The 17,787-nt window shown below is 37.1% G+C and overlaps 1 protein-coding gene across 1 annotated transcript in view; it reads right to left on the bottom strand.

The window, feature by feature from the left end:
* Positions 1–17,787, bottom strand: part of IMPG2 (interphotoreceptor matrix proteoglycan 2) — a 98,889-nt gene that overhangs the window by 58,502 nt on the left and 22,600 nt on the right. The window contains exon 4 of the mRNA XM_011955046.1: positions 10,256–10,287. Within this exon, the coding sequence (XP_011810436.1) occupies positions 10,256–10,287 (32 nt within the window). The remainder of the gene's footprint in view (positions 1–10,255; positions 10,288–17,787) is intronic.

The raw sequence follows: 17,787 nt of genomic DNA, 5'->3' as shown, positions 1-17,787 counted from the left end.
TTTCAAGATGTCTGGCTATAATGGAGATAAATGCAGGCTTTTTAAAAAATATGTAACATGAGAGGAACTTGAGGATGTTTAAATACTAATGGGAAAGAGTCAGTAAAGAAGGAAGTTGGAGACTCAGGAGAAAGAGAGAAACAATGACAGGCAGAGGTTTCTAAGAGGAAAGACAGAATGTAAGCTCCTGAATACAGGCAGAAAATTTTCTTTTTAAGAGTTGGCAACTGATAGCAGAGACATTTAAAATAGGATATAGCAGAGTATTTGGTGCAAGACACACATTAGCGGATGTATTAGAGTTTGCATAGAGGTCTGCAATTTAAATTAGAGAGAACTGTGATTGGCAGAATACTAGCCTCCCAAAGAAGTCCATGTCTTAATCCCCAGAGAGGGGAATTAAGGTTGCAAGTAGAATTAAGCTTGCTAATCGGCAGATCTTAAAATAGGCAGAGTATCCTGGGTTATCCAGTAGGCTCCATGTAATCCCAGGAACCCTTTCATGTAGAAGAGGGAGACAGAAGAAAGTCAGAGTGACGGAATGTGAGAGAGACTCCACCGGCCATTGCTGGCTTTGAAGATGGAAGGGGGCCATGAGCCAAGAAATGTGAGTGGTCTGTAGAAGCTAGAAAAAGCAAGAAAACAGATTCTCCCCTACAGCTTCTAAAAAGGAACTCAGCCCTGCTAATACTTTGAGACCCAGAAGAGGCTTCTGAACTACAGAACTATAAGATAATAAATCTACGTTGTTTTAAACTGCCAATGTTAGACTAATTAGTTAAAGCAGCAGTAGAAAACAAATACAAGAATCTCTTTACACAGAGAATACAAAAATAATCTCAAAAAATTATAAAAATAAATTTGAATAGTGGAAACAGGAGTTAATGGAGTAGTGACATATGGCATCCCAAAGAGAATAAAATATTTGCTGAAAAAATATATATATTTGATTTTGTGGTCCATGGAAATCATGGGCAAATAAGGATTTTAATGGATAGCAGTAATATTCAATTGGAGAAAGATAGGCTGAGTAAATTCTTAGGCCACTCCTATGGTATCACTCCCAATGTGAGCTAGCCCCATGTCACCCCCTTCAGCATCTCCCATAGTCGGCAGTCTCTACCCCACTTCAACCTGGTCTGCCCTAGTTTCAGGCAGAATACACATTTTTTAATTTTCAAAATTCACTTATATTTTTGTTCATATGTATTGTTATTTCTTTATATGCCTTATTTTCTAAGAATAGTGAATATCTGGTGTCCTCTATTAGACCTAGTACAGGCAGTGACTTACCAGTAGAGATACATGATACATACAGTCAGCTCTGCTATGCTATTTATTTGTGAATTTGTTTCAACATGATTAATATATTAAGAAACAGTTGAGTATAATGCAGATTTCTCCTTTACCTATACTCAATTTCATTGTGAGAAATGCTAGATGAATAAACAAAACTGCACCCAGATGAAGAGAGGCCACATAGGAATACACCAAGCACTCTCATGCCCGACACTTCAGACATCTTCCAGCTACCTCAGTTCACCCACGAGTTATGAACCACACCCACCCTCATATGGTGTTATAACTTTCCGTTCTTCTTCAGATAATTCTCCTTCCATCACTTTACAAGAATTTATAAGCTACAATCTTTCCAATGTCCAATTTTACGAACAAATGTCAGAAATTCATCAAGGTTAAGTGACATATTTATTATGGTATTTGTGTATTTCTTAACCACATGGGACATGTAAACTGTGCCACCATTTTTATTAGGTTCCTTTTTTGTTTGTTTCTGAGATGGAGTCTCACTCTGTTGTTGCCCAGGCTGGAGTGCAGTGGTGCAATCTTGGCTCACTGCAACCTCCGCCTCTCGGGTTCAAGCTATTCTCCTGCCTTAGCCTCCCGAGCAGCCAGGATTACAGGTGTACGCCACTATGCCTGGCTAATTTTTTTTTGTATTTTTATAGAGACGGGGTTTCACCATGTTGGCCAGGCTGGTCTTGAACTCCTGATCTCAAGTAATCTGCCTGCCTCAGCCTTCCAAAGTGCTGGAATTACAGGCGTGAGCCACCATGCCAACCACTAGGTTCCTTTTTTTAAAAAAAAAAATGTATTGTTGACAAAGTTTCTGGGTATTGTGCCCCTAACTTTATTATTCCCATTACCCCTGTAGTTTTTAATCACATGATTTTCAATGATTTTTAGGAAATAATATATCATTTTATAGTAGAATAACTATATGATGAAGGTGTTTTGTTTTCATTGAAAGTTTTTGAATAAACCCCATAAGTTTGTTTGTTCTAAGACTCTTTCCAACGTGGTACACACATGCAGAGTATACAGTAGATTGCCAGAAGCCATAGAGTAGACTTGGCTCCATTTTTAAAGCTTCCATTTTGTGTGATATTTGAGGAAATAAATCAATTCATATAAAATACATACTGATACACTACATAGCAGAATACAAAAGAGTGCATGAAGTCTTAAGAAAAGGAAGTTCGGATTTGCAAAAACAAACCAAAAAAATCTCCGTGCTATACTGCCCATATTTTCTGCCATTGAGGACTTTGGGAGAAAAGTTTGATAAACATTGTTCTAAGCAAATGTTAAAATCCCCTTAGCTGACAAATATATAGACTAATAAGAAAAATAAAAAATCACTCTGGCTGCTGTGTTGAAAATGTACTGTAGTTGGGAAAGGGTTACACGTGTTAAGAAGCTATTATAAAAATAAAAGATGCTGGTGGCTGAGACTAGGGTGGTGGCAGTGAAGATGGTGAAAAGTGATCAGATTCGAGATATATTTTGAATCTACAGGCAACAGAATTTCTTGATGGATTGGATGTGAGGTGTGGAAGAAATGGAAATATAAAGCATGATCACAAAGTTTTGGTCTGCAATGACAGACATGATAAAGTTGCCACCAATAGAAAAGCAGAGTTAATTGGGTTGGGGGCATGGGAGAACCAGGAGTTCAGTTGTGGATGTGTTGAGTTTGAAATGTCTACTTGACATTCACATAGAGATGGCATCATAAATATGAGTTGTCTTCTATCTTCTCAGTTTATAGATAAAAAACATTGCATCAGATTGTTTGAGTCATTTATCCAAAATCAAAGTAGCCAGGTAGAAGCAAAAAGAAAAGGTCTCTTGACTCCCAGTCCAGTGCTATTCTTAGTAAATCTTCCAAGAGAGTAGAGAACTTTCCATTAAAAGAGACTCATTGTTTTAATGAATCCAGTGAATCAATATTTGTATAGGTAAACAAATTCTAATATTCAATAAACTAAATCAAGATCTATTTATCAATATAAACAACAAAAATACACCGAAATTATTTGAATGGCAAAAGGAGAATGCATAAATATCTTGGGTAGGCATTAAACAAATGCATGTATATTTAGGACAGACTCAAAATCTGTGCCTAACACTTTCTAAAAGAAGTGATATTCCTTGTCCTAGCTGTGCACACAGGATTTCAATGCACTTCCAATGTCATCTGCTTACTGTAGTTACCATTATCTCCTGGAGCACAAGTTTGAGAGGGCCAGAGTCAGAGAAGGCTTAATATTTGTCTCTATGTCTGAGATATTTCATAATTTAACCTTTTTTCAAAGAAATAAAACTGTAAAAAAAAATAACCATTACTGAATTCTTGCTTTCTAATAAACCACAACCATCAAATTAGTTAATTTTCCTTTTGCTAACATTGCTAGAATGTCCCAGAGACTGTTAACTAATTTGATAGTTCCATTTTTCTGTCACTTAATGACTGGAATTATAAACAAGTCTCATTAAGTTGTGTGAACGTCAAAGAATTTCACTCTATAAAAATTTTGTAGGGTAATTGTGACAATTAAATGTAAAAAATCTTGTTAAAATGTAAAATTTTATATGTCTATAAACGCCAATGTGTAAGGGATGATGGTAGGGTTGAGGATATGTCATTTCATAAGAGGTCAGGGAGTATCACCACCATCCCTCTACTGGTCCATCTTTGCCGCAAGAGTACTGCCAGTGTGCACCAAAGTGATAACCCCACACTAGGCCATATCCCTGACAGAAACACACACAGGGATCAGTACGTTCTGCCCCTGCTCTCACTGAATGTGCTACAGACACAGAAAGATGTAGACTTCCTGCTCTTCTAGGAATCCTATTCTTGATCATTTGATGCTTTCCTAAAGCCTGAGAAACAGACATTGTTCTATAAAGTGAAACGACCAAGATTTAGCACAAGTTGTTGATAAGACAAACACTAAAATTTCAATTTCTCTCCTGTCTACAGCTCTGTCTCTCTCATAGACTGCCTCTTTGCATGGACTCACAGCCAGGCCACACGGTACATATTCAATATGCTGACAACTGATGGTTTAAGAAACGTTATCATGGAGAAGTCTGTCTAATACAAAGTAGCTACTTTCTAAATATTCATTTGAAGTTAGCTCCTTTGAATTTCAGCAGATAAGATTTGAAATTGGTACAAAGATCTATAGAAAAGTTCATAATATCATTTTTAATTTTAAATTTTTATAAATTTTGATAGATTTAGGGGGTACAAGTGCCATTTTGTAACATGGATACATGGTGTCGTGATGAAGTCTGGGCTTTTAGTATGTAAATTATAGCAACCATTTAAATACTTTTTTTCATTCTTCATGTTTGTCTTTCTCATTCACACACACATATGCACAACAAAGAAAACCAATTTTTTAAATCTCTGAATGATGTAAAATATTCTAATAATTTAAATATATATGCATTATAGCATAGGGGTTGAACACTGGCTTTGTGACCTTGGACAAGTCCCTTAAACTCTCTATGCCTTAATTTCCTTCTCTTTAAGAGACAGATAATATCAACACCTACCTCATTATATTGTTTAGAGGATTAAGTAAATTAATACAAGTAATAAAGTACCTAGAACAATGTCTGGACTATGACTTCTACATTAGTATTAGCTAATATTTTTAATTTTATTTAAAATGACTCTAATTAGGTGATTATTGAGTATGGTTATTCTAAACCATTTAAAAGGGCAAACATCATTGTCCATTCTTGTGAGTAAGAAGCTTTTCACAATATTCTAAGTAACTGCTGATATATTAGTATTTTTAGTTATTAGGCCCAGATTTAGAGTGAAATGGCATGCTTCAGTATCCGATCCAGAAAACTAAATTATGGTCTACCTCTTATAGTGGACTACCATGAAGTCTACCAGCCTAACTCTATGACAAGATAAGGAAGAAAAAGTATCATCTCTCTATTCTTTGGCATCTTTATAATGTTTTAACATGCAAGTGCATATCAGTACTTTGAATGCTTGGAAATTGTACTGCCTCAACATTTGTAGATATGTATACTCACACTGTATGTGCATTGCATTACCAGTCTAGCTACTGATGGCATGTGCTGCATTATAGGCTAGTTCTTATGATGAAAGACTTTCTCTTCACATGGGCAGAATCATTCTATCTTTCTTTGTAAAAATTCCTCTTGGGAGTTGGGATGGTGAAGGAGAGAAAGAAGGTGTTTGTTTCCAGCTGATGCACAGAAAGATGGGACAGTTTGAATCAGCAGGCAGGAGAACCCAAGGAAATAAATGAGATGATCAATTTGGGGCAGCTCCAGAGAAAACCCATTCTGCTTTAACCAATTAACAGACTTTCATTCATTCCCCCTCCTTCTCTAATCACCTCCTAGTAGTTGTGAATGAGGTGCACTGTGATCAGGTATTTATTAGTTAATACATTATGAAAGAAATACATCTCTTACCAGGAAAAAAGCACAGATATACATTTTTCTCTTTGAATGATGAAATCCAGTAAGGTCTGAAGTTAGGTTTTCAGGAATACTGTGTTACTGTCAGGGTACAGTAACACAGAATCTATTGAAACAAAATGTACTTAGCATGTATCCATGACTAATTAACATGGAAACATAGCCTTTGCACAGTGTGGCCATCTTGGCCACACCCAAAGCTGAATCAATCAAAAAAGTCTCATGCTCATGGATTGGAAGAATCAATGTCATTAAAATGGCCATACTGCCCAAAGCAATTTACAGATTCAATACTATTCCTATCAAACTTAGCAATGTCATTCTTCACAGAATTAGAACAAAACTACTTTAAAATTCATGTGGAACCAAAAAAGAGCCTGAATAGCCAAAGTAATCCTAAGCAAAAAGAACAAAGCCAGAGGCATCACACTATCCAACTTCCAACTAAACTATAAGGCTACAGTAACCAAAACAGTGTGGTACTGGCACAAAAACAGACACATAGACCAATGGAACAGGATAGAAAACTCAGAAATAAAGCTACACATCTACAACCATCTGATCTTCAACAAGGCTGACAAAAACAAACAATGGAGAAAGGACTCCCCATTCAATAAATGCTGCTGGGATAACTGGCTAGCCATATGTAGAAGAAAAAAACTAGAACCCTACCTTTTATCATATACCAAAATTAACTAAAAATTGATTAAATAATTAAATGTAAGACCTCAAACTAAAAAAAATCTAGAAGAAAACTTAGAAAATATCCTTTTCGAATTGGTCTTGGCAAAGAATTTATGACCAAGCCCCCAAGAGCAATTGCAACAAAAACAAAAATTGACAAGTGGGACTTCATTAAACTAAAGCGCTTTTGCACAGCAAAAGAAACTATCAACATACTAAACAGATAACCTACAGAATGGGAGAAAATATTCACAAACTAGGCATCTGACAAAAGTCTAATATTCAGAATCTATAGGGAATTTAAACAATTCAAAAAGCAAAAAACAAATAGCCCCATTAAAAAGTAGGCAAAGGACATGAACAGACACTTCTCAAAAGAAGACATATATGAGGTCAATATATGAAAAAATACTCAGCATCAGTAATACTCAGGGAAATGCAAATCAAACCTACAATGAAATACCATCTCACACCAGTCAGAATGGCTACTAAAAAATCAGAAAATAACAGATGTTGATGAGGTTGCAGAGAAAAAGAAATGCTTATATACTACTAGTAGGAATGTAAATTAGTTCAGCCACTGTGAAAAGCAGTTTGGAGATTTCTCAAAGAACTTAAAACACAGCTACCATTCAAACCAGCAATCCCATATCATTATATCAAAAAGACACATGCACTCACATGTTCATCACTAGCTATTCATAACAGCAAAAACATGGAATCAATCGAGGTGGCCATCAGTGGTGGATTGGATAAAGGAAATATGGTACATATATACCATGGAATACTATGCAACCAGGAAAAAGAATGAACTCATGTCCTTTGCAGCAACTTGGATGGAATTGGAGGCCATAATCCTAAGTGAATTAATGTAGGAACAGAAAGCCAAATACTGCATGTTCTCACTTATAAGGGAGAGGTAAACACTGAGCATATATGGATATAAACATGGGAATAATAGACACTGTGCACTACTAGAGGGCAGGTGGGTGTGGGTTGAAAAACTACATATTGGGTACTCTGTTTACTACCTGGGTCCAATATACCCATGTAACAATCCTACACATGTATCCTTTATATCTAAAACAAAAGCTAAATTTTTAAAAAATCATCCTTTGGAATTGATTTCTCTTCCCTCTCTCTATGTATGGGTGTGTGTGCACATATGTACACTATGAACACAAGCATGTTTTGATATTGGTCTGATTGGTTAAACAAAGTCAACCAAAGCAATACAAACTGTACGTATTAAGATTATACTACATACACATTTGGTGCTAGTTAATGTAGAGCTTACAACAAATCCTAAAATACAGTTCATTTCCTCAAGATTGTTACCTATTAGGGTTACAAAAATGAGTAAGATCCGTTTTTTATTCATTCATTAGGATCCGGCAGAAACTTGCTAAAGGCTACATAGTAGATTTTTCAAGAAGAGTCAGGCTTTAGGTATTTTGTGCAGTTACTGATTTGTGTGCATTACTGATTTTATTCATATTTTAGATTCCTGTAAGAGTATTACTAACTTAGGTTTTTGGTTGTTGTTGTTATAATAATTAAGTGAGGTAACATATTTTACACAGTAAAAGGCAGTATTAATAGAGGTCAAAAATCAGATGCTTAAGAATCAAATAAGCTAGATTACCTTGAGTTATTTAAACTCTAATACTGTTTCTTCATCTATCAAATAAAGATAGTAAAAGTACATAATTCAGAGGGTTAAACTCAGAGGATTAAATAAATTAATATATGTTAAGTATCTAGTATACTGTAAGCAATCAATAAATGTTAAAATGCTACTACATGTTTGATAATGTTAGTCAGGCAACAAATATGGAAACATAATGGCTCAAGAGTACTCTGAAAAATTGTGGCTAAACCATAGAGTTTGAGAAGGAAACTGAGAAAGATGAGGCTGGCACAGGCCTAACTGTGAAGAGCCTTGCAGGTCATGTTAATTTTGATCTTAAAAGCAACGAGGAACTATTAAATTGTCTTACAGAGGAGAGGCACATGATCAAATTTATTTTTTGAAGATTTCTGGCCAGGGTGGAGAGGAGGACTCAGAGGGAAGTAGAGAGACCTCTTGGCAAGCCTCTGTAGCAGGAAATAAGTGTTGATTATATGAATTAGTGTAGGGACTGTGGGGTCAGAGAGAAATGGATGGAATCAAGAGATAATTAGAAAGTAAGAGAAGAGAAGGGAGAAAGCAAGAGAAAAGAATATGGGCAACTAGATGGATGATAATGTCATTCATTCACTGATAAGAGGAACCTAGAAAGAAATAGATTTATGAGGAAATAATTAATATAGCTTCAGGCACAATGAACTTAAAGAGAGCTTAGAGAAGTTAATCAAGTCAATAGACTGTGAAAGTTGGATGAAGCGACCTCTAAAGTTCCTTCTAGTTCTATCATTACAACTGTAGATTTACTGATCCACTGTCTGTTGCAGTGGCAATCACAAGGAATCTCTGAGCTCTGCCTCTCTGTGGTGAAGAAACCACACACAGCCAGGCATAGTGGCTCACGCCTGCAGTCAATCCCAACACTTTGAGAGGCTGAGGCGGGCCAATTGCTTGAGCCCAGGAGATCAAAACCAGCCTGGGCAACATAGCAAAACCCTGTCTCTACAGAAAATACAAAAAAATTAGCTGGGCATGATGGTTTGTGCCTGTAGTCCCAACTACTTGGGCAGCAGAAGTGGAGGATCACTTAAGCCTGGGAGCTCGAGGCTATAGTGAGCTGTGATCATGCCACTGCACTCCAGCCTAGGTGACAGATCAAGACCCTGTCTCTAAATAAATAAATATAAAAATTAAAACAGAACAAACCACACCCAAGAGACCACATGACCCCATGTTTAAGTAAATGCTCAATCATCCCACACCCTGGTATAGACTCAGTGCCATTGGCTGTATGAATAAGACCACACAGAGTCCTACTTTCTTTCCTATTTACTTGTGTTTGATTTGAAACCTGGATACACCCCACTACCACCCACATATATATTCCATTTATGGTTTTGCCCTGACTCTGATGCCCAGGTTGGATCTCTGGACACTGACTCACCTACTTGGTTTTTCAATCTGTCCCTCCCTCTAATTTGAGGCAAAATTCTGGACTGTGACCTGGATTGCATGCTCTAGTGGTACTTTCCTACATAACCACCCACATGCTATTACAATTTAGATACTCTGATGATGAATAGAATTGGAAAGCTTTAGCCCCTATAGGCTCAAAATCCCTTACCTCCTGTGATCTTCTTTGTACTGATACATCCCAGAAGCCAGAAATTACCTTAGCCCCAAGCCCATGGTGAACAGAGTCAGGAATCAAAATATTGATAGATTCATCAAGGTTATGCTACTGCTAAGTTTCAAGACCATAATCATCAACAGTCAATAAATTGATCCATAGCACCATCCATCATTTAATAAACTATCCTCCACTGTGGTGTACCATTTCAGAACAATTTCATCATTAGCTTTTAAACCTCGACAATAATAGGTCATTCCATATAAGCCATAAATCTGTTTTCTTATCTAAGAGAGGAGCACGTTTGCCTCATAATAAGGTCAGACAGCAAATGCGCACAGTGGCTGTGGTCCCGGTCTGGAAATAAAGGTGGTTTGGGAATGAGGAAAAATATTTGGGACTTATCCACAGGCCTGGTCATTGCAAACTGGCAAGAAAATAGAAAGGCACCATTAAATTTGGGGTGAGTCTTGAATTAGGTTATGACACATCTGTGTTGCCAAACATGAATTTTGGGAAAAAGAGACACTCACCTGCTTACAGTTTCCTTTGCATAAGTCAGTTTCTAAGGAAAACAAGGACATAAAAACAACTCAGTTAACAACAGTTATTAAGGAGTAAATAAAACTTATTTCATAGAGACCACTACTGCCCTAACATGGTAGAATCCATGTTACTATTCTCTATGGTTAGACAAGTGATTAAAACAGGTACTAATGATACCAAGTTTGTTTTGCGACTATAGCAACACCCTGACGTTCAGTCTGCTTATATGCACAAAAGTTCCTCTGCTCTTTCTTAATGGGCACAAATAACAGACTTGATCTGCCAATCATTTTATAAAGGTATCAAAGTTATAGATTTGCAGAGTTTTACATAAACCTGCCATGGACTTAGAATCAAAGAATTTTTTATCTGATGTATTTATAGTAATTCTCATCCTAGAACAACGTAAACATGTGGATAAAATAATTGATAAATTTGTTTCTACAGAATTCAGACAAAAAAGACATATCATACCAATAATTGGATTATTCTCCAGGGGCATTCTAAAGCAAATTGCCTGCAAGTTTCCCCTAAATTAGGATTGTTATTTTGAGATCAATATGATAGAAGGAATAGTGACTTGGAATCAGGAGACCTAGTTTCAAGTTCCAGTTTCCCCTCCTTAACTATATAGGAAAATCCCAAAATCTCTCTGGTGCCGGGCCTCAATTTCCTCATCAGTAAAACAGAGAGACTATTACTCTAAATACCTCTCATTGCACTTAGAAATGACTCACTGCTCTTCTTGCTCTACAGACTCTCCCAGAATAATCTCAGCCACTCTCATGGTTTCAATTATAGGCATACCTCTGATATATTACAGGTTTGGTTCCAGACCACATAAAAGCTCAATGAAGCAAATATCGCAGTAAAGCAAGTCACATATTTTTTTGTTTCCTAGTGCATATAAAAGTTATGTTTACATTATACTGTAGTCTATTAAAAGTGCAATAACATCACATCTAAAAAAAGGTATATACCTTAATTTTAAAATACTTCCTTGCTAAAAAATGCTAACAATACTCTGAGCCTTCAGCAAGTCATCATCTTTCTGCTTCTGGAGGGTCTTGCCTCCCAGCTGATGGCTGCTGACTAATCAGAATGATGGCTGCTGATGATTGAGGGAACGGTGGCAGTTTCATAAAAATAGGACAACAATGAATTTGGCCCCATCAATTGATTTTTTCTTTCACAAAAGATTTCCCTGTAATATATAATGCTATTGATAACATTTTATCTAAAACTTCTCTTAAAATTGGAGTCAATCGTTTCAAATCCTGTCACATCTTCATCAACTGAGTTTATGTAATATTCTAAATCCTTTACTGTCATTTCAATAGTGTTCCCAGCATCTTTACCAGAAGTAGATTCCACTTGAAGAAACAACTTTCTTTGTTCATTCATAAGAAGAAATTTCTTATTCATTCAAGTATTATTACGAGATTGTAGCAATTTAGTCTCATCTTCAGGCTGTACTTCTAAGTCTAGTTCTCTTGCTATTTCCACCACATCTGTGTTTACTTCCTCTAATGAAGTCTTGAGCCCCTCCAAGTCATCCATGAGAAGTGGCATCAACGTCTTCCAAATCCTTATTAATGTTGGTATTTTGACCTCACCTATTGAGTCATGAATGTTGTGAGTGCCATTTAGATGGTAAATCCTTTCCAGAAGATTTTCAGTTCACTTTGCCTAGATCCATCAAAGAAATCACTATCTATGGCAGCTGTATGAAAAGTATTTCTAAAATCACAACACTTAAAAGTTTAAATTACTCCTTACTCCATGGGCTGCAGAATAAATATTGTATTGGCAGGCACAAAAACAACATTAATCTCCTTGTACATCCCCATCAGAGCTCTTGGGTGGCTACATATGTTGCCCATAAGCAGTAATACTTGAAAAAAACAATTCTGAGCAGTAGGTTTCAAAGATGGGCTTAAAAGATTCGGTAAACCATACTGTAAAGAGATGTGGTGCCATCAGACTTTTTTGTTCCATTTATAGAGCATAAGTAGAGTAGATTTAGCATATTTCTTAAGGGCCCTGGGATTTTTGTCACGGTAAATAAGCATTGCCTCAAGCCTGTAATCCCAGCACTTTGGGAGGCCGAGACGGGCGGATCACGAGGTCAGGAGATCGAGACTATACTGGCTAACACGGTGAAACCCCATCTCTACTAAAAAAAAAAAAATACAAAAAACTAGCCGGGCGAGGTGGCGGGCGCCTGTAGTCCCAGCTACTTGGCAGGCTGAGGCAGGAGAATGGCATAAAACCGGGAGGCGGAGCTTGCAGTGAGCTGAGATCGGCCACTGCACTCCAGCCTGGGCGACAGAGCGAGCCTCTGTCTCAAAAAAAATAAAAATAAAAATAAAAAAAAGCATTGCCTTCCAACTTACGTCTCTAACTGCATTATCCCATAACAAGAAATTCAGCCTGTCCTTCGTTGAAGCCAGATATTGACTTCTCTCTCGCTATTGAAGTTCTAGATGGCATCTTTGTCCAGTAGAAAGCTGCTTCGTCTACATTAAAAATCTGTCGTTCCATGTAGCCACCTTCATAAATTATCTTAGCTAGATCTTCTAGACAACTTGCTACAGCTTCTGCATCAGCACTTACTTATGTTATGAAGATAACTTCTTTTCTTAACTACATAAACCAGCCTCTGCTATCTTCCAACTATTCTTCTGAAGCTTCCTTGCCTCTCTCAGCCTTCACAGAATTGAAAAGAGTGAGGCCTTGCTCTGGATCTGGCTTTGGTTAAGGGAATGTTATGGCTGCTCTGATCTTCCACTCTGACCACTAACACTTTCTCCGTATCAGCAAGAAGGCTGTTTTGCTTGCTTATCACTCATTTGCTCACTGGAATAGCACTTTTAATTTATTTTTTAAATTTATTTATTTACTTTTACTTTAAGTTCCAGGATACAAGTGTAGAATGTGTAGGTTTGTTACATAGGTATACATGTGCCATGGTGGTTTGCTGCACCTATCAGCCCATCATCTAGTTTTTAAGCCCCACATGCATGAGCTATTTGTCCTAATGCTCTCCCTCCCCTTGGCCCCCACCCCCCAACTAGCCCTGGTTTATGTTGTTACCCTTCCTTTGTCCATGTGTTCTCACTATTCAACTCCCACTTATCAATGAGAACATGTGGTGTTTTGTTTTCTGTTCCTGAGTTAGTTTGCTGAGAATGATGGCTTCCAGCTTCATCCATGTCCCTGCAAAGGGTATGATCTCATTCCTTTTTATGGCTGCATAGTATTCCATGGTATATATGTACCACATTTTCTTCATTCAGTCTATCATTGATGGGCATTTGGGTAGGTTCCATGTCTTTTTATTGTAAATAGTGCTGCAATAAACATACATGTACATGTGTCTTTATAGTAGAATGATTTATATTCCTTTGGGTATATACCCAGTAATGGGATTGCTGGGTCAAATGGTATTTCTGGTTCTAGACCCTTGAGGAATCACCACATTGTGTTCCACAATAGTTGAACTAACTTTCATTCCTACCAGCAGTGTAAAAGCATTCCTATTTCTCCACAGCCTCGCCAGAATCTATTGTTTCTTGACTTCTTAATAATCACCATTCTGACTGGTGAGAGATGGTATGTCATTTTGGTTCTGATTTGCTTTTCTCAAATGACCAGTGATGATGAGCTTTTTTTCATATGTTTGTTGGCTGTATAAATGTCTTCTTTTCAGAAATGCTGTTACATCCTATGCCCACTTTTTGATGGGGGTTTTTTCTTGTAAACTTAAATTCCTTGTAGATTCTAGATATTAGACCTTTGTCAGATGGGTAGATTGCAAAATTTTCTCACATTCTGTAGGTTGCCTCTTCACTCTGATGAGAGTTTCTTTTGCTGTGCAGGAGTTTTTTAGTTTAATTAGATCCCATTTGTCAATTTTGACTTTTGTTGTTACTGCTTTTGGCATTTTCGTCAGGAAGTCTTTGCCCATGCCTATATCCTGAATGGTATTGCCTAGGTTTTCTTCTAGGGTTTTTATGATTTTTGGTTTTACATTTAAGTTTTTAATCTATCTTAATTTTTGTATAAGGTGTAAGGAAGTTGTCCAGTTTCAGTTTTCTGCATATGGCTAACCAGTTTTCCCAACACCACTTATTAAATAGGGAATTCTTTCCCCAGCTTGTTTTTGTCAGGTTTGTCAAAGATGAGATGGTTGTAGATATATGGTGTTATTTCTGAGGTCTCTGTTCTGTTCCATTGGTCTATATGTCTGTTTTGGCACCAGTACCATGATGTTCTGGTTACTGTAGCCTTGCAATCTAGTTTGAAGTCAGGTAGTATGATGCCTCCAGCTTTGCTGTTTTTGCTTAGGATTGTCTTAGCTATACAGGCCCTTTTTAGTAGTTTTTTCTAATTCTGTGAAGAATGTCAATGGTAGTTTGATGGGAATAGCATTGAGTCTATAAATTACTTTGGGCAATATGGCCATTTTCACAATATTGTATCTTCCTATTCATAAAGATGGAATGTTTTTTCATTTGTTTGTGTCTTCTCTTATTTCCTCGAGCAGTGAGTGGTTTGTAGTTCTCCCTGAAGAGGTTCTTTTTATACCTTGTTAGCTGTATTCCTAGATATTTTATTCTTTTTGTAGCAATTGTCAATGGGAGTTCATTCATAATTTGGCTCTCTGCTTGTCTATAACTGGTGTATAGGAATGCGTGTGTATTTTGCACATTGATTTTGTATCCTGAGACTTTGCTGAAGTTGCTTATCAGCTTAAGGAGTTTTGTGGCTGAGACAATGGGGTTTTCTAGATATAGAACCATGTTGTCTGCAATCAGAGTCAATTTGACTTCCTCTCTTCCTGCTTGAATACATTTCTTTCTCTTGCCTGATTGCCTTGGCCAGAAATTCCAATATTATGTTGAAAAGGAGTAGTGAGAGAGGGCATGCTTGTCTTGTGCTGGTTTTCAAAGGGAATGTTTCCAGCTTTTGCCCATTCGGTATGATATTGGGTGTGGGTTTTTGTCATAAATAGCTCTTATTATTTTGAGATATGTTCCATCAATACCTAGTTTGTTGAGAGTTTTTAACATGAAAGGCTGTTGAATTTTGTCAAAGGCCTTTTCTGCGTCTATTGAGATGATTGTGGTTCTGTTTATGTGATGGATTACGTTTACTGATTTGCGTATGTTGGACCGGCCTTGCATCCCAGGGATGAAGCCAACTTGATTGTGCTATATAAGCTTTTTGATGTACTGCTGGATTGGGTTTGCCAGTATTTTATTGAGGATTTTAGCATCAACGTTCATCAGGCATATTGGCCTGAAGTTTTCTTTTTTTGTTGTGCGCCTGCCAGGTTTTGGTATCAGGATGATGCTGGCCTCATAAAATGGGTTAGGGAGGAGTCCTTCCTTTTCAATTGTTTGCAATAGTTTCAGAAGGAATGGTACCAGCTCCTCTTCGTATCTCTGGTAGAATTCGGCTGTGAATCCATCTGGTCCCAGGTTTTCTTTTGTTTGTTTGGTTGGTTGGTTGGTTTTGTTTTGTTTCTGTTGGTAGACTATTAATTACTGCATCAATTTCAGAACTTGTTATTGGTCTATTCAGGGATTCTGAATCTATTCAGGACTTCTTCCTGATTTAGTCTGGGGAGGGTTTATGTGCCCAGGAATTCATCCATGTCTTCGAGATTTTCTAGTTTATTTGCATAGAGGTGTTTATAGTATTCTCTGATGGCAGTTTTTAATTCTGTGGGATCAATGGTGATATCCCCTTTATCGTTATTTATTGTGTCTATTTGAGTCTTCTCTCTTTTCTTCTTTATTAGGATAGCTAGCAGTCAATCTATTTTGTTAATTTTTTCAGAAAACCAGCTCCTGGATTCATTGATTTTTTTTTTTTTTTTTTTGGAGGATTTGTCATGTCTCTGTCTCCTTCAATTCTGCTCTGATCTTAGTTATTTCTTGTCTTCTGCTAGCTTTTGATTAGTTTCCACTTGCCTCTCTGGCTGTTTAATTGTGATGTTAGCATGTCGATTTTAGGTCTTTCCTGCTTTCTCTTGTGGGCATTTAGTGCTATAAATTTCCCTCTTAACACTGCTTCTGGTACATTGTGTCTTTGTTCTCATTGGTTTCAAAGAACTTCTTGATTTCTGCCTTAATTTCGTTATTTACCCAGGAGTCATTCAGGAGCAGGTTGTTTAATTTCCATGTAATTGTGTGGTTTTGAGTGAGTTTCCTAATCCTGAGTTCTAACAGGATTGCACTGTGGTCTGTGAGACTGTTTGTTATGATTTCGGTCCTTTTACATTTGTTGAGGAGTGTTTTACTTCCAGTTATGTGGTCAATTTTAGAGTAAGTGCCATGTGGCACTTAGAGAATGTGTATTCTGTTGATTTGGAGTGGAGAGTTCTGTAGATGACTGTTAGGTCCACTTGATCCCAAGCTGAATTCAAGTCCTGAATATCCTTTGTTAATTTTCTGTCTTGTTGATCTGTCTAACACGACAGCAGAGTGTTAAAGTCTCCCATTGTTACTGTGTGGGAATCTAAGTCTTTTTGTGGGCATTTAAGAACTTGTTTCATGAATTTGGGTGCTCCTGTATTGGGTGCATATATATTCAGGATAGTTAGCTCTTCTTTTTGAATTGGTCCCTTTACTATTATGTAATGCCCTTCTTTGTCTTTTTTTATCTTTGTTGGCTTAAAGTCTGTTTTGTCAGAGACTAGGATTGCAACCCCTGTTTTTTTGTTTTGTTTTTTTTTTTCCTTTCCATTTGCTTGGTAAATTTTCCATCACTTTATTTTGAGCCTATGTGTGTCTTTGCATGTCAGGTGGGTCTCCTGAATACAGGACACCAGTGAGTCTTGACTCTTTATCCAATTTGCCAATCTGTGTCTTTTAATTAGGGCATTTATTCCATTTACATTTAAGGTTAATATTGTTATGTGTGAATTTGATTATGTCATCATGATGCTAGTTGGTTATTTTTGCACACTAGTTGACGCAGTTTCTTCACAGTGTCTTCAGTCTTTGTATTTTGGTGTGTTTCTGCAGTGACTGGTACCAGTTTTTCCTTTCCATATTCAGTGCTTCCTTCAGGAGCTCTTGCAAGGCAGGCCTGATGGTGATGAAATCTCTCAGCATTTGCTTGTCTGGAAAGGATTTTATTTCTCCTTCACTTAAGAAGCTTAGTTTGGCTGAACATGAAATTCTGGGTTGAAAATTCTTTTATTTAAGAATGTTGAATATTGGCCCCCACTCTCTTCTGGCTTGTAGGGTTTCTGCTGAGAGGTCCACTGTTAGTCTGATGTGCTTCCCCTCTGTTGGCAACCCTACCTTTCTCTCTGGCTGCCTCTAACATTTTTTTCTTCATTTCAACCTTAGAGAATCTGATGATTATGTGTCTTGGGATTGATCTTCTCATGCAGTATCGTAGAGTGTTCTCTGTATTTCCTGAATTTGCATGTTGACCTGTCTTGCTAGGTTGGGGAAGTTCTCCTGGATAATATCCTGAAGTATGTTTTGCAACTTGGTCC

This window comes from Colobus angolensis, unplaced genomic scaffold (genome assembly GCF_000951035.1).
Source record: "Colobus angolensis palliatus isolate OR3802 unplaced genomic scaffold, Cang.pa_1.0 Scaffold393, whole genome shotgun sequence".
Classification (NCBI taxonomy): domain Eukaryota; kingdom Metazoa; phylum Chordata; class Mammalia; order Primates; family Cercopithecidae; genus Colobus; species Colobus angolensis.
The sequence above is the reverse complement of the archived record's forward strand: the minus strand, read 5'-3'. Positions and strand labels throughout refer to the sequence as shown.